Here is a 25,930-nt window from a genome sequence, read left to right on the forward strand (position 1 = left end):
TATGATACTCAAGGTCATGGAAAAGCGGTGTTGGATGAGTTCTGGGTGTACCTGAAATTCAAAGAAAGAAGCGCAGAAGAGTTCAGAGTTCCTGTGATAAAAAAGATTCCACCAGATATCAGCGCACTACTTGTTCCTAATGCTTCTCAGTTAGGCAGCACCCAAACTAAAAATTTACGTACTTTAAAAATATATTCTGGCAGATAGTCTAATTTTTCAATCGTATCCTTGCAAGAGTGCAAGGCTCCCTGTGCTCATATTCGATCTCTAACTCAGAGCTAGACTACCCCTAAAATATTTCCTTCTTCTTACTTACCTCATCGAGCGACTAATTGTCGGTATCTCAGGTAGCAGCCTGCGATTTTCACTATGATATGGTTTCGTAATTGAATATTCTTCATTACTGTGACTGCGTACTTTCATCATTTTAGCATGATCACGCGATTGTATATTCACACTTTGACTGCTCGAGTATTGCTCGCCAGCGCCCACACCAATACCGATACCGGTGGTGCTAACATCACCGCTACCAGATCCCACAGCTGGCACATGTTGCTGCGAAAGAAACTGACGTGGGTTTTGTATGTTTGGAAAAAGAAAATTTTGTTTGTGACGTGGTGAGAGGGGTGCAAATTTAGTTTGCGCCTGTCCTTGTGGTACAGCGAGTGAGTTACTACTAAAAGCTTCTGGATTCGGTAAAGTCTGTTGACGCATAAATTCCGGTGAACGACGATATTGGGGCGAAGTTTGACGTTTCGGTGGCGAAGTGGGCAACAGCTTCACATGCTGATCGGGATTCGGTAGCGTGGCTTGACGCAGCATACGTGGTTTGGGTATAACTTGAATATAATCCAGCTCATCGGTGGTTTGCGTTAGACCAGTTTGTGGATCGTAGTTGGCATGTGTGGGTGCTTGTTGTGGTTGCTGTGAAGGTTGTTGTTGCTGTTGATAAATTGCAGATGCTTGGTAATTGGGTGAAGTGGGCAACAGCTTACGCAGATATGATTGGCTTGGCGCAGTGCCGCCACTACCTATATTAAGATGAGTTTGCTGTTGCTGCTGAAGCTGTTGTGTTGATGTTTCTGACATATTGCATGGAAAGGAGGTTTGACGCACGAATGGCGGATAACGTTGTTCACCTGGTGAACGTTCTGGTGAGCGACTGTAAGGGCGATTTGGTGAAGTTGACAAATATATGGGCGGCTGACAGGGATTAGCCGGGAGTGTTGATTGCCTGCGCACCTGTGCACAAAGAAGAAGAGCAAGAAGCATAAATTAACATTTATAATACGTAGCACATAACACTAGCGTGCGATTGTGTGAGCGTGAAGTGTGAAAACGTAAATGCTTGTGGTATGCCATAAGCATTCTACGATGTTGATTTGATGTTGATGATAGTAAATACTCAATCATACCTGTAGGCGATGGTGCGTTTGGGGATTTATTCCACTCTGTGCCTGTTGTTGTGATTGTGCTGCTTGTGGGTGTATATTCATAGGTTGCGGTTGTTGTTGGTGTTGCTGTATTTGATTCGTATAATTATCACAATCAGTACTGCTCATATGTATGACGTCATCACTATTGTACGTGTTCGGATAAATCGGACTTTTTTGCATTTGATGCGGAGAAGTGGGTGCGGTAAGATTCACGTAATTATAATTTGTTAAATTAGCTCCACTGCCACTCAAATTGGGATCGTTGTTGGCTAAAGAATTCGGTAGTGTAGATTGTCGTAGAACTCGTCGTTGAGTATTCGGTACTAGGTAATCGGTTGAAGGATGAGAATGTGTGGCACCCACACTTGTCATACCAATCACGCTACCACTTTGATAGGGATTGGGTTGTGGGCGTTGTTGCGATGGTTGGCGTATGAGTGAAGGGTAACTACCCCCGGATTGTGATTCGTTTAGGTTCTTTTGCTGGGGATAGAGATTGTCAGCGACAGGGTTTTGAGGATTTTGTTTATTTGAGTCGTCTTCGGGATCTGTAATAAAAAATATTATGATTTTATTTGAGTTGAACATCACCAAGAGAAATACTGAGAGTATAGTATGGTAAAACTCATTTAGTTTAAGGAGATTCAAATGAGTGACATCAGATGATATCAAGTCACGTCACACGTAATCTTACAGCCAAGTGAAATAAAACCAAGTTAAATTATGATTAATTGAATTTCAAATGAAAATATGATTGTATAATTAAGGATATAGTACAATCAATGTCAAATAAAACAGTCACGTAATGTCAAGTCAACGCGCAAAGATAACATCATCAATACAAAACCAAGGTTCCCAGATTCAAATCAAACTAAGCTGCGTTAAGTAGGTGAAGACATATGAAATGAAATGAAGTGACATCAAATCAAGCCACATCCAATGAAGTAAAGTTGGCTGGATAGAAGTCACACAAAGTACATTTTAAATCAAGTCAAGTGATGTCGAGTCACATAAAGTCAAATCAATTAACACAAAGTCACATGAAGGGCAAAATATACCAATGGTCACAGTGCGATCCTCAATTAATTACCTAAAAAAAGTCACATGAAATTAAAAACAAAAAAAAAAAAAAAAAAACAACAATATTTAAAATAAATTCATCTCTCATAGCCAAGTAAAATCAAGTAATGGCAAGTTACAAAGAGTCATATCAAATAAGGCGCATAGAAATTAATTCAAGCCGGGTAAGGTGAAATTAAATCAAACTAAGCCAAACGAAGGAATTTTAGATCAGATAGGCTGAAGCCAACTGCCATCATGTCACCTCAACACAAATCAGTTCAGTTAGTCATATCAAATCAGAAATAACTATCTTATCAAATAAATTCATGTCTTATTGCCAAATTAAATTGAGTAACGCCAAGATATATCGAGTTTTATGAAGTAAAGTTGATAAAATTAAAGTCCAGTCAGTATAAGTGTAACTTTGTCAAGCAAAATCACATCAGTAAAACAATTCCACTGAAATGAAATCAAATTGAGCCAAAAGAAGAAATTTCAAACCGGATAGAAATAAAACCAAGCTTAATCATGCCAACTCGAATGAAGTGATCAATGAATACAAATGAGATCACCAAGCCGTACCAAATCAAAAGATAGCATCGACTTACGTCGCATACATAATTTAATCAAATAACATTAAGTCAATTCTAAGAAATGAACACCATCAGGTCACCAGCTCGTATCGACTCAAAAAAATTTCCTCATGTCACATAGTCAAATCAGATCAAGTTTTGTTAAGTCATATTAATTGAAATAAAATCAAGAAAAGGCAAGTCACTAAAACCTAAGCAAAGAGAAATGTAATGGCTTCATATCACATAGAGTAATGCAAAAACTTACACGACGCCAGTTCAAAGCAAGTGTTCAATTCAAATCAAGTGAAGTCGATTCAAGTTACATCAAATCAGATCAACTCAAGCCAATATTTAGTAAAATCCAATTAAGTCAAAGTAGGACACATTTAATCACAACAAGTTATATTAACTGAAGCTAAATCACATCAGATAATAAGATCTAGTCGCATCAAGTCAAGCCATATCACATTACGAAAAAAAATCAACCGAAACGTAATCCGAAGCAAATGATGTGAATTCAAGGCAAAGTGTCACACGGAGCGAATTTTCAGCAAGTGATCAAGTCCAGTCGATTCCAGTCACACTGAGTCAAGTCATAATTAGATTAAACCAAGGCACATTTAGGAAAATCAAATAAAGATTAATTAGGGCACATTAGATGCTATGATATCACTTCAAACTAAGTAATAACTCAAACTGAAGTGACAACAAATTATGCCAAGACAAGATTGATAGAGGCATTACGAAATTCAAATTAAGTTTCGTAAAGTGGGGTCCAGTCAAATTAGTTGAAGTCAACTCACATCAAGTCAAAAAAAAAAAAAAAAATTAAGTGAATTCGCGCCACATCAAGTCAAGCCACATCATTTGGAAAAAATAAAAGACGTACGAAATCTAGTCTGGGCAACATGAAGGGGTTTTAATTTGCCTAGAGTAAGGCAAAGTCACACATGGAGCCAATTTGAAGCAAGTGATCAAAAATAATGAAATCAGTGAAGTAAAGTAAATATAAGACACATTAAATCAGATCAAGTGATATTATTATTAAGTAATAACATAAAATCAAATCAAATAAAATCAGGTAGATGCAAGTTTTATCCAGTCAAGCCATATCACATTAGAAAAAGAAAAGTAGCCCGAAATATCATCAAAGTCAAATGAAAAGGCTTTAAGAGATATAAAGCAATGAAAGGCCTCACACGGAGCCAATTCTAACTAACTTAAATTAAATCATATGATGTCACATCACACAAATCGAGTTACAGTTTTTGAGTTGAAATAAAGACAAGGTATTACAAATTAAATGGTGTGATTAAACGAAGTAGATTTAAATGTTAATGTAACTTAATTTAGGTCAACCCAAGTCACATAAAAACAAGATAAGTCGGGCCATCAAGTTAATTCAAACGAAGTGAGGTCAAGCCAATATTAACCACTACAAATAAGTCAGGTCTGTTTACATCAAATCAACAGTCATCGAGAAAAGACATGTTAGATGATTCTTTACGCTTAGACATATGTAGGTATGTTTGAGGTGAGATGAACACAGTTAGACACCTAGAGAAAAACAAAGGACTCGGTGAGTGAACGTAAACCAAATCAAAATACTAATATCAGAGAATTTGGCTTTCGTCAGCTCTACGGTTACGTTTATAATTGAAGTAAATACATGTATACGTATTTCTAAAAATGGTGGAAGCATTTTTCCGATTGATGCTTATTAATATTTTAGTTTTCGTACAAACAAAATGCATCTTTAAACAGTGTTAAATCACATCAATGCACACAAATTTTGAATTGTTTTAATATATAAAAGGCTGACAACAATTTCATTCTTTCTTAAAGCACTTGTTCTAACGGTTTGATGTGAGATTATATCTCTCGGTAACATGTAGTATTTTTTTAATTTGACAAATGTTTCTTTTTAACTCAATAATATTTTGTTACTCAATTTCATCATTCACTTAATCACATCTTTACTCACTTGATATTGTCCAGGAGCGTCGTATACTTCGCCGCAGCACATCTGTTGTGGGTAAATGATCTACAGCGCCAGTCGATCCAGTTGAATAATCCTTAATCCATTCACCACTAGTTGATGTTGTTGCTTGTATTTCCCTGCAACAAGAAAAACAAGTCCATTTGACAATCAGATGCATTTTCATTGCGTTGATTGTTTGTTTATAGATTGAATTGAAAATAAAGAAATCGCGTTAACATTCGTAAGAGTTAATTGCAGATCGATTGAAGAGAGGAAAAAAATGGATTAAGGAAATACGCGTTCTTTGCTAACAACGGTCGACAGTGAAATGATCATTATTTGCAAATATGCTACACGCAAACAGCAATATTTGTTCGCATAAATGACAATTATGAATCAAGAGAATCACTAAACATTTTATTAACATAAGTTTGAAATTAACACTAAAATGTGTGGGTAAAATGCAGGGACGAAGAATAGTGTCTTTTTAAATGTAAATATTATCTAAAATCTGGGGTTAAGGGAACGAGTAGCAATTTTCGTGTTAATTTCATTTTTAATGTTTTATTTTATTATTTGTTGAGAGAATATTGTTAGTGTGGATCATCTGCTAGTCAGACCTGTTATACCAAGGGAAAGAATAAAGAATATGTGCACTTCCAAACCAAATCAGAACAACAAAATTGGAGAACCATGAGAATAAGGAAGTGATAAATCAGAAAGGAAGAGTGACGAAATGAAAAGTATATTGAAAATAGAAAGGAAACGGAAAAGGAACATCAAAATTAAGAAAAAACAAGTAAGGAAGGTTAAGTTCGGGTGTAACCGAACATTACATACTCAGTTGAGAGCTATGGTGACAACATAAGGGAAAATAACCATGTAGGAAAATGAACCGAGGGAAACCCTGGAATGTGTTTGTATGACATGTGTATCAAATGAAAGGCATTAAAGAGTATTTTATGAGGGAGTGCACCATAGTTCTATAGGTGGACGCCATTTAGGGATATAGCCATAAAGGTGGATCAGGGTTGACTCTAGAATGCGTTTGTACGATATGGGTATCAAATGAAAGGTATTAATGAGTATTTTAAAATGGCGTGGACCTAAGTTCTATAGATGGACGCCTTTTCGAGACATCGCCGTAAAGATGGACCAGGGGTGACTCTAGAATGCGTTTGCACAATATGGGCATCAAACGAAAGGTGTTAATGAGTATTTTAAAAGGGAGTGGGCCGTAGTTCTATAGGTGGACGCCGTTTCGAGATATCGTCATAAAGGTGGACCAGGGGTGACTCTAGAATGCGTTTGTATGATATGGGTATCAAATGAAAGGTGTTAATGAGTATTTTAAAAGGGAGTAATCCTTATTTCCATAGGTGGACGCCGTTTCGAGATATCGCCATAAAGGTGGACCAGGGGTGACCCTAGAATTTGTTTGTACAATATGGGTATCAAAAGAAAGGTGTTAATGAGTATTTTAAAAGGGAGTGGGCCTTAGTTCTATAGGTGGATGCCGTTTCGAAATATCGCCATAAAAGTGGACCAGGGGTGACTCTAGAATGTGTTTGTACGATATGGATATCAAATTAAAGGTATTAATGAGGATTTTAAAAGGGAGTGGTGGTTGTTGTATAGGTGGTCGCCTTTTCGAAATATCGCCATAAAGGTGGACCAGGGGTGACTCTAGAATGCGTTTGTACGATATGGATATCAAATTAAAGGTATTAATGAGTATTTTAAAAGGGAGTAATCCTTAGTTCCATAGGTGGACGCCGTTTCGAGATATCGCCATAAAGGTGGACCAGGGGTGACCCTAGAATTTGTTTGTACAATATGGGTATCAAAAGAAAGGTGTTAATGAGTATTTTAAAAGGGAGTAATCCTTAGTTCCATAGGTGGACGCCGTTTCGAGATATCGCCATAAAGGTGGACCAGGGGTGACCCTAGAATTTGTTTGTACAATATGGGTATCAAAAGAAAGGTGTTAATGAGTATTTTAAAAGGGTGTGGGGCTTAGTTCTATAGGTGGACACCTTTTCGGAATATCGCCACAAAGGTGGACCAGGGGTGACTCTAGAATGTGTTTGTACGATATGGGTATCAAATTAAAGGTATTAATGAGGGTTTTTAAAGGGAGTGGTGGTTGTTGTATAGGTGGTCGCATTTTCGAGATATCGCCATAAAGGCGGACCAGGGGTGACCCTAGAATTTATTTGTACAATATGGGCATCAAAAGAAAGGTGATAATGTGTATTTTAAAAGGGAGTATTCCTTAGTTCCATAGGTGGACGCCGTTTCGAGATATCGCCATAAAGGTGGAGCAGGGGTGACCCTAGAATTTGTTTGTACAATATGGGTATCAAAAGAAAGGTGTTAATGAGTATTTTAAAAGGGTGTAGGGCATAGTTCTATAGGTGGACGCCTTTTCGAGATATCGCCATAAAGGTGGACCAGGGTTGACTCTAGAATGAGTTTGTACGATATGGGTATCAAATAAAGGTATTAATGAGAGTTTTAAAAGGGAGTGGTGGTAGTTGTATATGTGAAGGCGTTTTCCAGATATCGACCAAAATGTGGACTAGGGTGACCAAGAACATTATCGGTTGGATACCGCTAATTTATTTATATATGTAATACCTGGCAAGATTTTAAGGGTGTTTTATTTCGCCCTGCAGAACTTTTTCATTTTCTTCTACTTAATATGGTAGGTGTCACAACCATTTTATAAAGTTTTTTCTAAAGTTATATTTCGCGTCAATAAAACAATCCAATTACCTTACCATGTTTCACCCCTTTTTTCGTATTTGGTATAGAATTATGGCATTTTTTTCATTTTTCGCAATTTTCGATATCGAAAAAGTGGGCGTGGTCATAGTCCGATATCGTTAATTTTTCATACCAAGGTAAAGTGGGTTCAGATAAGTACGTTAACTGAGTTTAGTAAAGATATATCGATTTTTGCTCAAGTTATCGTGTTAACGGCCATGCGGAAGGACAGACGGACGACTGTGTATAAAAACTGGGCGTGGCATCAACCGATTTCGCCCATTTTCACAGAAAACAGTTAAAGCCATAAAATCTATGCCCCTACCAAATTTCAAAAGGATTGGTTAATTTTTGTTCGATTTATGGCATTAAAAGTATCCTAGACAAATTAAATGAAAAAGGGCGGAGCCACGCCCATTTTTAACTTTTCTTTTATTTTTGTATTTTGTTGCACCATCTCATTACTGGAGTTGAATCTTGACATAATTTACTTATATACTGTAAAGATATTAAATTTTTTGTTAAAATTTTACTTTAAAAAAATTTTTTTTTTAAAAGTGGGCGTGGTCCTTCTCCGATTTTGCTAATTTTTATTAAGCGTACATACAGTAATAAGGGTAACGTTCCTGCCAAATTACATCATGATATCTTCAACGACTGCCAAATTACAGCTTGCAAAAGTTTTAAATTACCTTCTTTAAAAAGTGGGCGGTGCCACGCCCATTGTCCAAAATTTTACTAATTTTATATTTTGCGTCATAAGTTCAACTCATCTACCAAGTTTCGTCGCTTTATCTGTCTTTTGTAATGAATTATCGCACTTTTTCGATTTTTCGAAATTTTCGATATCGAAAAAGTGGGCGTGGTTATAGTCCGATATCGTTCATTTTAAATAGCGATCTGAGATGAGTGCTCAGGAACCTACATACCAAATTTCATCAAGATACCTCAAAATTTACTCAAGTTATCGTGTTAACGGACGGACGGACGGACGGACGGACGGACGGACGGACATGGCTCAATCAAATTTTTTTTTGATCCTGATTATTTTGATATATGGAAGTCTATATCTATCTCGATTCCTTTATATATGTACAACCAACCGTTATCCAATCAAACTTAATATACTCTGTGAGCTCTGCTCAACTGAGTATAATTAAACAACAAGGGTAACGAAGTTAGAATAGGAAAAGAAGAATTGAGATTATAATCATAATAACTAAACGAATTCGAAATAATGTCTCTTTGCAGTTAAGGTCATTGTTACTGGCAGCGGCCGCCGTGGTCTCCACACCACAGCGTTATCCGCCTCCCACACCGAGGTTCCTGGGTTCAATTCCCGGGAAAAGAAACATCAAGAAAATAGAAACAAGTTTTTTTCAATTAGAAAAAAGTTTTCTTAACCGGGGTCGCCCCTCAGCAGGGACTTGGCAAGCACTCCGAGTGTACTTCTGCCGTGGAAAGCTTCTCAGTGAAAACTCATCTGCCTTGCAGAGTAGGCGTTCGGAGTTGGCGTTAAACATCTAGGTCGCATTCCGCCAATATTTAGTAAAAATTAAAAGGAGCACGACGCAAATTGGAAGAGAAGCTTGGCCTAAATTCTCTTCGGAGATATATCGCGTCTTGCATTTTTATTTTGTATAGTTACTGCCACTAATGCTGTTACGGCTCTGGCTATTACACCTAAGGCTTACTGCTGGCGTTAGCTTTGTAACTGCTACCGATATGGATAGTCATGGATATTGTACTGTAGCGGTTACGTTTACGGTAACGATTACTGTCACACTGAGTCTTAATGCCGCCTAGATCGTGCCAGTTTGGGTTATGAATATCCTGGGATTTGCAGTTATATTTAGGTTTACTGTTATGACTATGGTTCTGTTACGGCAATAGTTACAATTACGGTTACCATCACAGTTCAAGTTACGGTTGAGGTCCGAGTTACGGTTAAAATAACGGTTACAGTCCCAATTACAATTACATTTACAGTTTAGATTACAGTCACAATTACAACTATGGTTACAGTCACAATTACAATTACGATTACGGACACAATTACCGTTGCGATTAAAGTCACAATTACAATTACGAATACACTTATAGATAGTTACAGATAAGGCTACGATTACTGCAGCCTACGCTTACATCTGTAGTCAAGACTGCGGTTGAGCGTGGCTCGAGTTTTGTTTAGGATAACAGTTCTTGCTAGTAGTTTTGGTCACTGGTCCAACACTTTTATTTTCAGGGTTATGATAACAGTTACGGTAAACATTTCCGAATGGTTATGGACATGGTAACGGTTACAGATACACTGATACGATTTACTTTCAGTTACGGTTGCTAGTATGATAACAAAAATTATTGTAAAACACAGAAAAAAAAATTATAATTATAATATGAAAATAATCGAAAATCATTTCGGTCCCTGCTAACAGTTTTTTGTGCCTAATCAAAAACAATTGCATTGAGTTGGTGATGAATGAATTTGAGACATGACAAGGCTGCCAAAAATGCTGCTAAAGAACACCTTTCTTAGTCTGTGTGAGTAAGTGTACGCTTGTGTGTTCGCTTTTTATTGAACGCCTAAATCTTTGCAAGTCTGCCAATTCTTGTTATTGCTTCTATTTGGTTGGCTTATTGTATAACGGTGTGGGTTGCCATTTTAGGTTGGGCTGATGTGTGCATCCGCACAATGCCACCGACAAAGAAACAAACATACATTCAAGAATACATCAACAGTTTTAAAATGCTATGCCATTTTCGGATAACTGTCAACAATAAAAACATTAAGAATCAAAAGCAAAGCACTATATACCTGCGCATGTGTGTGTGTGTACTTTGTCACATAAGACGATTAGAATTAATATGCAGAAATCGTCGTCTTCTAACGCCTAAGCTGTTACTTCTTTTTTGTTGCTTCTATTGACGGTAATTCCGCTGTCGCTCACTGCTGCAGCTGCTCTAAGTAGATTTAACGTTCAATTCAATGAAGCAATCGGTGCGAGCTTTTTCGCATTGTTTTTGACGGTGTAGGTGTTAGACATTCTCGCAGACAAATTGCAGTCATAAATTGGGGTTATCATACACTTAATACAGAGTGTTAGAGGAACTTGCTGATGATTGTCTTAACATCTCGAAACGTGTTTTTATTTTTTTTTTGCACTCTACATGAAAAAATGTATACTAAGCGCCAACATTTTTTAAAATCACCAAATTCAAGTAGCTCAAAAGCAACATACAAATTTTGATAACGCTTCCTAGTACTTCTTCCACGAATAAAAATCTTCATTTTTTTCTATACTGAGAAGAAAAAACTTTCCAGTTATGTATATTTTGTACATTGATACGATTTTTCGTCGTCACTTGCCCAATTTGGTTTGGAGACCAGCCGATTTCGGCGTTTCTGGTACAAGTCTCGTTTATAATCTTAGAAGTTTTTGAAAACCGAATAAAGCTTTTTTTAAATCATGAAATATTTTACAGCAGTATAAGTATGCTTTTTGACCATTATTTGCTTAGTGCAAAGCTAAATTAAACCCCACTATTTCGGCTCAACGTTTCGCTAAGCACCTTAGCTTCTTCAGGAGCGAAACTGAATTTATTTTGTAAATTTTTTATCACAAACCAGTAATTTTATCACAACAACAATGTACATAAAATAAAGTTATTAAAAGAAATTCCGGTTAGAATTAAGTAAACAGATTATTTAGTTGTGATAAAATTACTGGTTTGTGATAAAAAATTTACAAAATAAATTCAGTTTCGCTCCTGAAGAAGCTAATGTGCTTAGCGAAACGTTGAGGCGAAATAGTGGAGTTTAATTTAGCTTTGCACTAAGCAAATAATGGTCAAAAAGCCTATTTATACTGCTGTTAAATACATAATTGACCGGCTATCTTTTAATGAAATATTTTAATTAAAAAAAAAAAATCAGCTTTGAAGTCCATTGGACCTAATGTTTTTATGCGCACTTGCTGACCTTTTCAACACAGTGTTAATTTAAAAATCTGTCAAAATTGCATGAGTTTTACCCAACACGTCATACTCATCCCCTCGAGCGAAGAGGAATTAATATTGGGTAGTGAACTGGTTAATGAACAGGTCAAAGTTTTACGGAAAGGTTTGAAGAGGGTTTTTCCATAAGGAGCTCGTTCTAGGCCACAAGCTTAAGGCGGGAGTCATTGGTGCCGTATGTCGTATCGCTGTAGTCATATCCCTAACGTAATCAGCTGTTTATCGTTACGCCGGTAAACCAAAAACCAATTGGTTGGCTACGATACTGTTACGACCTTAGCGGCACCAATAATCGATTGCATTGATTCCCATAAGGTTAGTCGAATCAGCTGTTATAAGGTTACGGATACGGTTACCGATAAAGCACCAATGTCTGCAGCTTAAGTTCTGCAGCGTCTGCTACTACCATTTGAGAACTCAACATCTACTCTGATAGCCAAAAGGTTATTTAGGACCTAAGTTAAATTGAGTATGGGCATGGGAATGCCTGACCTAGCTTGCGGTTGCGGAGAACTATTTTAATATGAATATCATTTTGATCCCGGCGCATAGAGATATACCTGGTAATTGTCACTCGGACCTCCTAGCGCATGTAGGTACAACTGAATCGAATGCAGATGACTGTAGGAAAATCGAAGATTCCCTGGATTGGGTACCCCAACCCGTTGTTAACTGCACCCACCATTTCCTTATATCGATATCGCAGACTTCCTAGATAAGTGGTTGACTAAATGCACACTTTACCTGAAGCGACATCAGATTTGGCCATATCAGCATTCTGCGAGCCATTCCCGAAAATTTACATCAATTGTATCGCCCCGCTTTCTGGAAGTAAAATACTTCATTATCATGTCAAATGAATATAATTAACGAGATGGAATCTCTACTATATAGAAGATTGTTTGTCATTGCATAGTCTTTCAGGTGGAACTACCAGCCAAAAAGTAACACGGTCGATAGCTTCTACCCAACAATCGCACATCCGTTAAAACTCACTACGACAATCAGCGATAATAGTCCTTGCGGGCAGAAAAATTTAATCGAGATTAGCAGTATATTGCATATTGCAGAAAGCTATGAACTAGCCAGTGATGATGCTGATTTCAGGTCACAGACCGAAATATACAAGTTGTTTTAAATCCCCCCCCCCCCCCCCCCCCCCCCCCCCCCGCGGGTTAGGGGCTTAGAATATACCCACGGTAGGTATGCCTGTCGTAAGAGGCGACTAAAATATCAAATTGATTAAATGGGTTGTGTAGCTCCACCCTCTCAAGGGGTTGCCAGCGCAATATATACCATCTCCAATCCAATTGTCAACCTCACCTACCTGTGGCGAATCCTTTCATTAACAGCCGAAGCTCTGGCGATCACGACCTCCTGATGGATTTAGGGGGTGGAAGAGCGGGCTGGCCGAGGTTTCATGTGGTCATACCAAATCGTTGCCGAGAAGGTCGGGCTAGTACCTTTATGGTGCTTGTTACCGGAACGTACCAAATCTGCATCCGGAAAAGGATCATCAATTTCGACAATACTCCCTAAACGTGGCCTACGTGATTGGAAGATAGTGGCAAAAAAGCCCTGATTTTATTTTGAAACTTTCCCGAATTCTTCCGGAAGGCAATTCCGAACTTATCTTGAAATAATTCCAAAATAATATTGAAAGTTTTGAATTTGAAACATTTCCGAAATGATACGAAAGGAAGGCAGTTCTGAAACAGAACCGACGGTTTTGAATTCTAAATAGGCCCGATTTGATCCGGAAAGCATTTCAAGAAATATTCCCGAAGTTTTACCCACAAACTATCGAAGTTTTCGATTTTTAAACAGTCCCGATTTAGTCCGGAAAGCAGTCCCGAAATTATCTTGAAATAATCCTGAAATTACCCGAATCAGGCCTATATTTTCCCAAAAATATTCTAGAAATGATTATAAAATATTCCGCGCATGGTCACAAAATAGTCCCGAATTGATTCGGAAAGCAATCCCGAGAAACAGTCCCGAAATTACACCGACACAGTACCGAAATATTTGCTTTTGAAACAGTCTCGATTAGGTCTGGGAAACAATCCCGTAATAATCTTGAAATAATCCCGAAAATATCCGAAAATTGTAGAGATATTTTCCGGAAAATAGTCTCGAAATGATTCCAAAATACTCCACACAAGGCCCCAAAACTGTCCCAAAAGCAAATCCTAAAGAAATTCCTTAAGGCTTTACTACTTAAGAAAAAAGTTTTTCTATTAGTTAAGCTTAGCACCGGCTTATAATAACACAGGTATGCACGGTTTTGGATCTAGGCAACTAAAGGTGGTTTTTAAGACAATTTATGACGCTGAATCCGATTCTTCATTCCCTTTTTAAGATTGATTCTAGTTTTTAATACAGCCAATAAAATCATTTTTAAAGATTTTTGTCAAATAATTTTCATTTTATTAACTTAAAAGTAACAAATCAGAAATGAAGATTGGTGGAACATTGCCTTTGTATTGTTTAGTATCTGCTTCGCGTATTAGAATCCAACAGTACTCGCTCATCATGCCTTCATCTCAAAATCCTTGGTATCGCCTTTCAATGTTGGCTAGATCTTGGTGTAACCGCTCTCCTTGTTCGTCGCTCGTATCACCCAAGTTTTCGGGAAAAAGGTCTAGATGGAAATGCAGAAAATGCATCTTTAGAGACATTCTAGCTCCAATCTTTCGATAATTTTCTAACATATCGCCAAAAATTTCCTTAAAATTAGGGGATTTGTGATTACCAAGAAAGTGGTGAACGATATTTTGAAAAGATGCCCATGCGGTGGCTCCATCGGGCGTTAAACATTTTGCAAATTTTTTATCAGCCATTAATTTTCTAATATCAGATCCGAAAAATATTCCTTCTTTGATTTTTGCATATGAAAATTTAGGAAACAACTTGACTAAGTACTGAAAAGCCGGTCCTTCTCAGTTTAATGCTTTGACGAAGTTCTTAATAAGGCCTAGTTTAATGTGAAGAGGTGGAGGAAAATGTGTTGTGGATTTACAAGTGGTTCAGCGGAGACGTTTTGCTGTCCAGGCTCATATTGAGTACGACTTTGCCATTCTTTTCTCACATAATGATGTTCAGTTGCGCGGCTATCACACAAGCATAAAAAACAACACATTTTGTTGAAAAAAATTCCGGTATCCATGACTTATGAGTGTCTGCTACTCTGAAACCAAAGTAGTGCAGATACGCATCTTTGAGCGCATTTGTTATTATTTTGCCACTTTTTTAATCATATAACAACCACAAACGTAACAAAAACACTTTGAATCAACTTTGCAGCACTGTCTCTGCATTTTTTTTTTGCTCTAATCACTTATATTATTTTACAGTTACAGTTGAAATGACTTATCAAGCAGTGCCACTATTTAAAAGCTGCTATGAATGGCGCTATCATGCGAGAACTCTGAATCTTAATCAATATTAAAAAACTGAATGCAGATTCGAATTCAGCATATCAAATATAGTTAAGAATCGTTCTTATCTGCTCAGATCCAAAAGTTGACCTGAATTTGTAAACTTGTGTAATTGAATAATAATTGAATATTCAATTATTATTTTTGTTTGTAATAAAAACTGAACAGAAAGAAACATTTACTGGCATATCGTTATGACACCATTTCGAAAACCGCCACGTAATTATCACCAAGCATTTTCGTAATGTTATCAAAGGTTACAGCGAGATTCGAGCAAATCACACGGGAAACTGCAGTACCCTTAACCACTAGGCTTTCCTGCTTATATTTGTTTTCTTGTTTATTTCAGTGTATCTCACTTTTACACTAACAACACAATTGAGACATGCTGTCTCTATATTAATTTGTGTGTTACGTAGATTTTCTTTTCGTGAAGTTCCTTTTCTATTAGGAAAAAGGTTTTCTTGACGAGGGGCTCTTCGGCAGGCACTCCGGGTGTATTTCTGCCATTTAAAGATTCTCTGCCTTGTAGATGTCGTTCGGAGTAGGTATAAAATTTGTAGGTCAGCGTCACGCAAATTTTTAGAAAGAATTAAAAAGGTTCACCACGCAAACTGAAGGACAGAGGCACATCTTAAAAAAGACCGATAGCTTACTGGCTTTGACTATCTGTATCTTGAAACAGCACGACATCAAGTCAGGACAGAAAAAGCGATAAATGTATCGATTATACCTTGTCAATCTCTTTAAAGCCTTTTCTCTCAGGAGTGTGATTCAAACCAGCAGTCCTGCGTTGATCAATATATTGACAAAAAGATCCGACCATAGCCACGCGTTGTTTTGTATAACTTTCTCCCAATTGAATTGAATTTTATTATTTTTTTACCACAACGTCACTGTCTTGGCTTATCACCAAATGAATACAGACTTGCTTCAGTTTTTTTACTTCAAGTTATCAATAAATCTATACGTTTCTTTGTTATGCATGTAAAAGAAATAAACTTATGCAACAGCAAATTTCATAAATAAATCGTAACACATTTTCTCTCTGCAGCAGCAACAGTTGTTCGTAAAAGCCAATTCAATTTCTATCTAACCCAATGCACTTGTAAACAATAACAATAACAACATTGTTAAATGTTACGTATAGTGATAGCCCCAATCAAATAGAAACAATGATACCAAAATAAAATGATATATACTTATGTTCGTACATACGTACTTATATAATATGCATTTATAACATTATAGTTACACAGATTTATGATCCTGCATATACATATAATATATATATATTGACTGCTAAGTGCCTGCTAGTTGGTCATTGCAATTGAGAGTACCTCACTCTATTACAAATACTATTGACTTTGTTAGTTGCATATAACTTACATATGTATGTATGTATGTAGCTATGTCTGCATGCATTTCTAACATCTGCTTTTGCCCACCTCAATGGCTGTCAGTATGTCCCTATTTGACATTGTTTGCATTTTCAATGAGCTTAGAATTGGTAATGGATTTTTGCAGTGCTGACTTTGTCAATATCAAATGCGCACATCTATTAACATTGTAATTGTGTGGGTGTTTAATCAGAATGTGGAAATTTTTATCAGATCTTTATTGATTTTATTTTTCAAAGTTTAAGAAAAAACTTTAATACATTTTTTTACTATAAAAAAAACTCACACATTGTGAGTAGGAAAATCTAAAACAACCTCCGAAAAAAAATTTCAAAAAGCAGTGCGAATTTTGACAGACCTATAACTTACAATATGTTAGATTTTTCGAAAACTTTTTGCGATCCGTAGCAGCCTTTTTTGAAATATCGAATTTAAAGAAATCAATTGACGAAATTTGATGAAAATTGCCACTGCTATTTTTCTGTACGCTGCTGTATATAAGTTTATATGTCCACTTGGTTAAATGCATTTATGTATAGAAAGTCATTGTGTATGATTGTTTGTATGTAATTAAATGTTGGGTTGTTGCGTTGGGCTATTTTCTTCTTTTTCTCTAATTATTTATTTGTGAAAAACTTCTACGTTTAGTCCTAAATGAGTATAATTTTCTTTGAACGAAGTGGAAAGCTTTTCTACATTAATATTAAGTATATACCGGTCATATTTTTTTCTTTGTCATACCTGAAAGTTGCATGACCTAAAATAAATAGATAAATAAATGTAAGGTGCGATAACCCCCGAGAAGATTTGAGGCCGAGCTTCTTTCCAATTTGCATCGTGCTTATATTAAATTTTCCTACAAATTACCGGACGGGTCCCGCATGTTTTAAGCTGACCCAACGGCAAAGCAGATGAGTTTTCAGCAGGGGCTGAAACTGTTATTCCTCCTATAATATAAGTCCCTACAAAACTATTAATTTTGGACCTCAAATATATTTGGATCAAGATAAAAATTATTTTCGGATTTTTATTGACGAGCACTTTAATTTTTTTTCAAACGCTGTTACAGTTTTTTTTCCTATTATCAACAGATTTTTAAGTAAGACAAAGAAAATAATATCAAAGCAGAAAATGTAAATACATAAATTCCTATATATTCTCACAATAAAGATCATAAGTTGGTTTGTTTACCTCTTAAAATAAAAAAATTAAAAAGTAATTTTATAAATAGTTAGCGTTTTCCAAGCGGAAATATTAGCCGTAACCAAAGCAGTAGAAACCCTGGAAGAGAATAGCTTAAGCTGCAACCGTGTTAACTTTTATATTGACAGTCAAGCAATAATTAAGGCAATAATCTTACATAGCACAGCATCGAAATGCATGTTAGAGTGTAAGCAGCCTCTGGAGAGAATCGGGACAAGTAGAAGCATACATCTATATTGGGTCCCAGGGCATATGGGAATAGATGGGAATGAAAAAGCGGACGAACTAGCTAAAAAGGGCGCATCCCTTGAAGCTTGCTCCGTAGACGTCCCAATTAGATTGGGCGAGATTAAACGAAGGCGAGAGATGCACATGATCAACCAAGCGGGAAAGGCGTGGGTTCAAGCGCGGGGCTGTAAAGTGTCGAAGATTATGTGTAGGTCTTGCAACCTTAGACTAACACAGTTGCTTCTATCATTAAAAAGAGAGGACTGTAGACTCATAACGGGTATTCTGACTGGACACTGCCTTCTGGCGTCACATGCCTTTAAATTAGGCTTGGTCAGTGATAGCAGATGTAGGAAGTGCGGATTGTAGGAGAAAACGATCGAGCACGTTCTGTGCTCGTGCCCTGCACTTGCCAGGCTAAGACTCCAGCTATTAGGAGTGATACAGCTGTCAGATCTAGAAGCAGCAAGTGGATTAAGTCCTAGGGAGCTTCTAGTATTTGACAAGAGGACGGAGTTATTTTGTAACATAGGTCATGGTTTTTGATGGGTTTTTTCAGTTTGGTCGTTAAAACAAACTTCTGGTAACACTACGGACTAAATCAGTCTATGTGAGGTCCTCATGGACCGGCCAGTTCAACCTAACCTAACCTTATAAATAGTTGGCATTAATCTGTCTAAATAAATTTGAGGGATCTTAGGTCTACGCGCACCACAAGTGCATCGTTTCAAGGTTTATATATGTATCTTGTTTTAGTTGAGTAACAGTTTACCAGATTTCGTTCGACTCTTGCGTCACTCCCAGTGTACTATACACAAAGGTGAAAGTTAATTGTCTTTGTTAACTCGAGACGATTGTCTCACTATAATGCAGAGGCAGCAGAGTTTCGAATACAAACGCCATGTTTTGTTAGTGGAATGTGAGAACAAGGAGAATGTGAAAGAAAATTTTTGCATAAAATATTCTCATGAGATGCTTACTGCTTGAAGTGCCAGCCAACGCTGATTCACTGCTTGCTCTGTTGAATCTCAGGCGCTGTGCTCAAACAGGGTACTTCAGTGTATCACACAGCTGTGTCTATGGTTATTACGGAAGAAAAGAATGATGCAACTAAAACTTAAAATACTTTTAGAGTTGAACTAATCATTCTAGAATGAGGACTGTGTCAATAGGAATTAATTTTCTTCATTTTCGACATGGTTTTGAGTCTCTGTGGTATCTCGTATCTTTCTTCTTGAATTGATTTGTCGTTTATCATGTTGTTGTTGTTGTATTAACGATAAAATTAACGATAAAGATGTTATCGATGTTGATGGGATACAGATGCGGAAGTTCTGGTAACAAGCACCATTAAGATACTAGCCCGACCATCTCGGGAACGATGAATATGACTACATTAAACCTTCTAGACCAAAAATTTTGTCATCGAAATTTTTTCAATTGAGGAAATTTATTTCTCAATCTTACTAAATTACGCTATAGAAATTTCTAGGTTCATTAGCTCCAAATAGATAATATAAAAAATTCTTATATACATAACTTAAAAAAACAAAAAACGATTTTACTGAGTGCAAAATGCACTCAAATTGTCAACACTATGCCATTGTCTAAGTTTGGGAAAAATAAACCCACTAGCACGCAAACATACATAAAACATACGTGGGTACGTGCATTAGTGGATGGTCGGTTTATTATTTATTTATTTAGTAATTTATGTATGAGTTTAGTGCAGTCAACAAATAGCAAAGTCAGCTGCAAAATAGAATAAAATAAAATTCGTTGTTATTGTTGTTGATGTTGGCAATGAGTACGTGGCTAGACGATGTTATTTATTTCTCATGCAATATCTGACAAATACAGTTGACAGTTTAAATTTAATAAAAATTTTTTTTTATACAAAGAGCTAAGAGAAAGAGTAACATTGTTGTAATTTAAATAAATAAATAAAAAGTTAAAACAACATTTGTACATATTAGTGCACATAAATGCATTTCGTTTTAGTAAAAATTTCATTTTGTTTAATTTTTTCAAAAGCACTTTAAAATTTTCAAAGTTTTACAAAACTAGCTGTACCAGCAAATCAGAATGGACTATTATTATTACCTTATATGTATTAAATTAGCGAGACAGGTTCATATTGCTTGCCTGTAGAGAAATCAGTAGGTTAGGTCAAGTTAGGTTTGGTGGTAGCTGCCCTGATAGGGGAAGATCACTTGGACAACATGAAGGTCCGTTGGGATACCACATACAATAAAATAAAATAACGGTGACGTAGATATAGCTATTTAGAGAATCGTTGGGTAGCAACGATAAAGTTCCGAATGACACCGATCTCAACCTTGGATAAATCCTCGGGAGATCCAATATCCGGGGAAATCATGCACAAAGTCATTTGATGATTCCAGCTCATCATCCTGCATACAGCTGTAGTAGGATGGAGTTTCCAGTATATTGAGACGTACCGCATGGATACCCATGGGACACTGCCCTATCCAAACCCCAATGATCATTGATAGGTGAGCCTTAGTGAACCCAATTACTTCGGCAGGCCTCCTGCCATCCACTTTCGGCCAGAAAGATCTTGCTACCCTGCAAGAGATGGTGTCCGCCCAACGTTTGCTGAGCTGACTCTAGGCCTAGCTATGGAGGAGCAAACCACAGGTGGCCAGCGGAATCCCGAAATCCCTAGAGCCATCTTCATCTGGTTCAGTTGTACCGATGCGGTACAAAATATCCGCTTGACAAATGCCCGGGATATCATTATGGCCTGGGACCCATGTAATCTTAATTATAAAATAGTTCGATGCAATCACAAGCGAGGTCAGCACTCCCAGATCACCCTCGATCGCACTGTAGTTGAACTCAAGGCCTTGATAGCCGCTTGGCTATCAGACTAGATGTTCAATTCCCTAACTGTAGTGGCACTGGATAGCATTTCATCCGTCGCATCCTTAATTGCAGCAACTTCCGCTTGGAATACAATGCAGTGATCAACCAACTTAAACTTCTTGCGGTTTACATTTAGCTCTTGGCAAAAGACCCCCCACCCCACCAACCAACCCATCCATGAAGAAGTTAATCGGTTCCTGCACCAGATTAATAGGGTGAAAGATGTACAGGGAGCAGTTATCGGCATACAATAGTCCGTCCTATCCGGGATAAAGTCGAGCATAGCAAGAAGGCTAGAGTGTCCGAAGTCAGAAAGCACATAGCCCATATCAAGAAGCCTGACCCACGACCTAGCTGCGGCCGCCTTTTCCGCAGTATCTACTGGATGTACGTTCAGCATGACATTCAGTGCCAAGGTAGGTGTTGATCTGAGAACACCACTGATACCGATCAGCGCCGTCAGTAACAAGTGATACAAATTTCTGGTTCAAAAATAGACCTAAAGTACCAAATAATTATCAGTTCGATGGTTCCTAGAGTTCCTAGTTCAGAAATAGACAGTATATGGTTTTGTATTTCATAAAAAACAAATATTTGATAGATATACTACTAACAAAAACTGACTACTAGTTTTAAGCAGTCCCCACTATAAGTATGCCTTCTTTGCCTACACTTCAAAGCCTTTCACTTGCGCGAATTCAATTGCCTATAAGTAAGCAAATTTACGGAGTACATTTAGACAATGACAAGCAAGCTATTTTTGAGTCAGCTCGTATCTGACATGTCTAAGCCATTCAGAGGGCGATTCTGGGGAATCTAAAATACTTATAGCCTGCACACATACTCTGCAACATTTAGCGTAGCCGGTGTTTCAGGAAGGAGTCGGAAGGCGGCACTGCATAGAGATATCAATTAAAATATTTCGTATTTTTGCCTTAATCGGTACTATCTTCAAAAAGGATTTAATATTTTCAGTGATGGTATTTATGGAGTGGTTTGGAACTACCGAAAATGGGGATAGTATCGTATTGGAAGCAACGATGTAGAATTTCGGTCTGGTTTGAAAAGAACGGAATAGTGCGAACAAAATAAAGAAACCTTAATTGCAAATTTTATAGTAGTTCGGAAATATCGGAAAAGTACTAATAAATAAACTAGGACATCGCAATGTTAAATTAGCCTGATTAATGCATGTAAAAGAGATAGAAGGCGAACTAGTAGCGGTTCCGAACGCACTTGAAACGCACCAGCTTGGAACTAGAGTTTTTTTCTACAGTGTTTATAACATTGTGTTTTTTATTGACACTAGAAAGAAATTCCAAATTTTAAAGCCGATGTCATAAGCTAGCTTTTCGGGAGCTGTGTTTTTAGCCCAAAATCTCTCTCATATGGCTGAGTGTAAATAGCCAGCTGCCTTAACACAAATATGAAGTATGAATGTTTGTGCGATTTCGAGATCAGAGCTCAGCTCTCGAAAAGCTCATTAGTGAAGAAGTGAAATTCAGATACATGTCCCAGTAACCATCTTGAGCCAAAAGAAAAAAATGTAAAAAGAGGTAGGCAAAGGAATATAATAATTAAGTTTCATCAAAATCTAAAACTTTTCCTTGGCCGACAATTGTCTTGAAAAGAAAATACCCTACAGTAAATGAAACATAACCGCCACCGTGGTGTGATGGTAGCGTGCTCCGCCTACCACACCGAATGCCATGGGTTCACAGTCCGGGCAAAGCAACATCAAAATTTTAGAAATAAGGTTTTACAATGAAAAGACAATTTTTCTAAGCGGGGTCGCCCCTCGGCAGTGTTTGGCAAGCGCTCCGGGTGTATTTCTGCCATGAAAAGCTCTCAGTGAAAACTCATTTGCCTTACAGATGCAGTTCGGAGTCGGCATAAAACATGTAGGTGCCGTCTGGCCGATTTGTAGGGAAAATCAATAGGAGCATGACGCAAATTGGAAGAGCAGCTCGGCCTAAAATCGCTTCGGAGGTTATCGCGCCTTACATTTTATTTTATTTAAATGAAACATAAATGGGAATAAATGAAAATTGACCAAAAGTTTTGCTTTTTGACTCAACTGTCTTTTCAATATGAAAATTGTTTTATGCGTTAGTTTTTTGTCGTAAATCGCCTAACATAAAACAAGGTGGGTTATCCTGGGCTAACTTTGGGCAAACGAGACAAATTGAGAAAACAAAAAATTTTTTTTTATATAACTTTATTTCAATGGTGGCGGACTACTGCTGGAACTTCATTAATGATACTCCTGAAGCTGATTACAAACGACAAACGAAATAAAAGAGAAATTTTTGAATAAAAAGGTTCCACAATTCGTAAATATTTTAAAATACTGAATTTCATGAAAAAGTTTATCAAGAAGTATTGAGCATATCTTTTTTTAAATTTTTCTTTTAAGTCATATATTTCTATACCAGCATAATTTTTGTAATATGAGGTGACTTCAAAATTTAGTATATATTTTCGTATTCAGTGACCGCATATTAATAAAATAACAAAGCATTCATTTTAAGAAAATTTTGTATTCATTTTTTTGTTGGTTTTTTGGCCTTTAGTTTGTAAAAGTGTTGGTAAATTATCTAGCTCGAGGCCATACAATATTAAATAACAAACAAAAACTTTTTATGTGCTGATATTTATTGAGCTTTACGGCCGATTTCAAATTATAAGGCAAAACGCTAAGTTTTCCTTTTTCTCCTATGCATTTCGGTGCTATTTTGCACCTTCTTCAGGGAGCCTAGTTTATTTGACAAAACATAAAACAATTACAAAATATTCGACAATTTCACATTAAAATTTCACTTACATACATATAACATTAAATTATAACATCTAGCAACAGTCGACTGACACTGAAAGGACTGAGGATACAACAACGAATAAAAGATGCTGTCAATTTTAAAGATGTGGACAACATAAATTGCGCTTATTCAACAGCGATTTCAGAGAGTAAACATGTATGCGCACGGAAATAGTCGGAAGTACTTAATAATAAATTGTGAATTGTTTTCAATGTTGTTTGTTTAGATGTTATAATTTAATGTTATATGTATGTAAATGAAATTTTAATGTGAAATTGTCGAATATTTTGTAATTGTTTTATGTTTTGTCAAATAAACTAGGCTCCCTGAAGAAGGTGCAATATAGCACCGAAATGCATAGGAGAAAAAGGAAAACTTAGCGTTTTGCCTTATAATTTGAAATCGGCCGTAAAGCTCAATAAATATCAGCACATAAATTTAAAATATTGGCCCAACAACAAAAAAATCAACAAAAACTTTTCAATTTATATGTGTGGCAAATATAAGAGCAAAACTGAAGAAGCAAATGAGCGATGATGACTTCGAAGAATTTATGATGAGAGAAGATAATGTTGCCAACAAATTGACAAGGAAACTGAAAAATAAACAAGAAACAAAACACGATAAACTCCGAAATAAACAAAATGACATCTTGGTTAACAACAACAGCAAAAGCGATGAGTGGTTTGTAAACAAAACCAAAGTAGAATTTCCAGCTGATATAAAAGCTCTATTATCGAAGGGTTCAAAGTTCGCCATCCCAATAGAAATGGTGAGAATTTAATCCAAACACACAAAACCAAAGAGCAACAAGAGGAAGCGCGAACAAAATTAGCAATATTGATAAAAGATCATACAACAACAACACAGCAAAATGCAACAGATAGTGCAATATAAGATACAGTGGGACGGACACGTAAATTTCTAAATAAAAATGACAAGATTCGTATTTTAACTTCTGACAAGGCAAACAAAACAGTGGAGTGAGACAAAAAAATGGAACTCAATGACTATAACAATAAAATTGATGAAATATTAAATGACCTGACGATGTATAGAATTCAGAGACAAGATCCCACTTTAAAATTACAAAATAAAAATAATAGTCTTGTAGATAAACTTTTTAAAATGGAATTAATTTCGAAGGCAGATAGAAATAAACTTACGACTACAACGGCACTACCACTACGGATATATGGATTGCCGAAAATCCACAAGGAAGGAACACCGTTAAGACCGATATGCTCGGCCACGGGATCACCAGCACATGCACTCTGCAATTACGTTGCAGATATTTTAAAAAACTTCACCACCAGTTAATTATATAATATAAAGAACACACAAGACTTTAAAGAAAAGATCAATAGCTCTTATATTTATGACGATGAAAAGATGATATCCTTTGACACAGTTTCATTGTTCCCTAGTATACCGACACATCTACCACTTGACATAATAAGAAATAAGTGGACAAAAATAGAAAAATATACGAAAATACCTAAGAAAATGTTCATAGAAATATTAAAGTTCTGCATTAAAGATAATCGGTATTTTAAATATAATGAAACAATATATACACATCTAAAAGGATTACCGATGGGATCATCAACCTCCCCAATAATTGCAGATATTGTAATGGAAGAACTGTTGGACAATGCGATGAACAAACTAGCACGAAAACCAAGATTATTAACTAAATACGTGGACGATCTTTTTGCAATAATCAATGAAAGCGAGGTACAAAACATACTGGATGCACTAAATTCTTTTGACAAATTGACTACGGAACTCGAGGACGACGGAAAATTACCCTATCTAGATTCAATAGTAATACGACGAGGAAATCAACTGAAGTTAATGTGGTATAAGAAGTTCATAACATCAGGTAGAATTATAAATTATTATTCTAAACATCCCAAAAACATGATCATAAATATGGCAATGGGCTGTATAAGACGAATGATGAATATTAAAGATGACACTTACCATAATAACATAGAAAATGAAATAAAGATATTGTTAAAAGCCAATGATTTTCCTGATAAAATTATAAAAACTCTTTTAAAAAGATATAAATCACCAAATAGTCAACGTAGAGAGGAAAACCTCCGAAA

General features: G+C 36.5%; 1 protein-coding gene across 2 annotated transcripts in view; it reads right to left on the minus strand.

Moving 5' to 3' along the window:
- btsz (bitesize) overlaps nucleotides 1-25,930 on the minus strand; it is a 184,930-nt gene that overhangs the window by 93,630 nt on the left and 65,370 nt on the right. For both annotated transcript variants that reach the window (XM_067760931.1, XM_067760930.1), the window contains exons 3-5: nucleotides 5,058-5,191; nucleotides 1,416-1,984; nucleotides 317-1,242 (exon numbers count right to left, since the gene is read on the minus strand). In XM_067760931.1, the coding sequence (XP_067617032.1) occupies nucleotides 317-1,242; nucleotides 1,416-1,984; nucleotides 5,058-5,191 (1,629 nt within the window). The remainder of the gene's footprint in view (nucleotides 1-316; nucleotides 1,243-1,415; nucleotides 1,985-5,057; nucleotides 5,192-25,930) is intronic.

This window comes from Eurosta solidaginis, chromosome 1 (assembly GCF_040869045.1).
Source record: "Eurosta solidaginis isolate ZX-2024a chromosome 1, ASM4086904v1, whole genome shotgun sequence".
In the NCBI taxonomy this organism is placed as follows: Eukaryota; Metazoa; Arthropoda; class Insecta; order Diptera; family Tephritidae; genus Eurosta; species Eurosta solidaginis.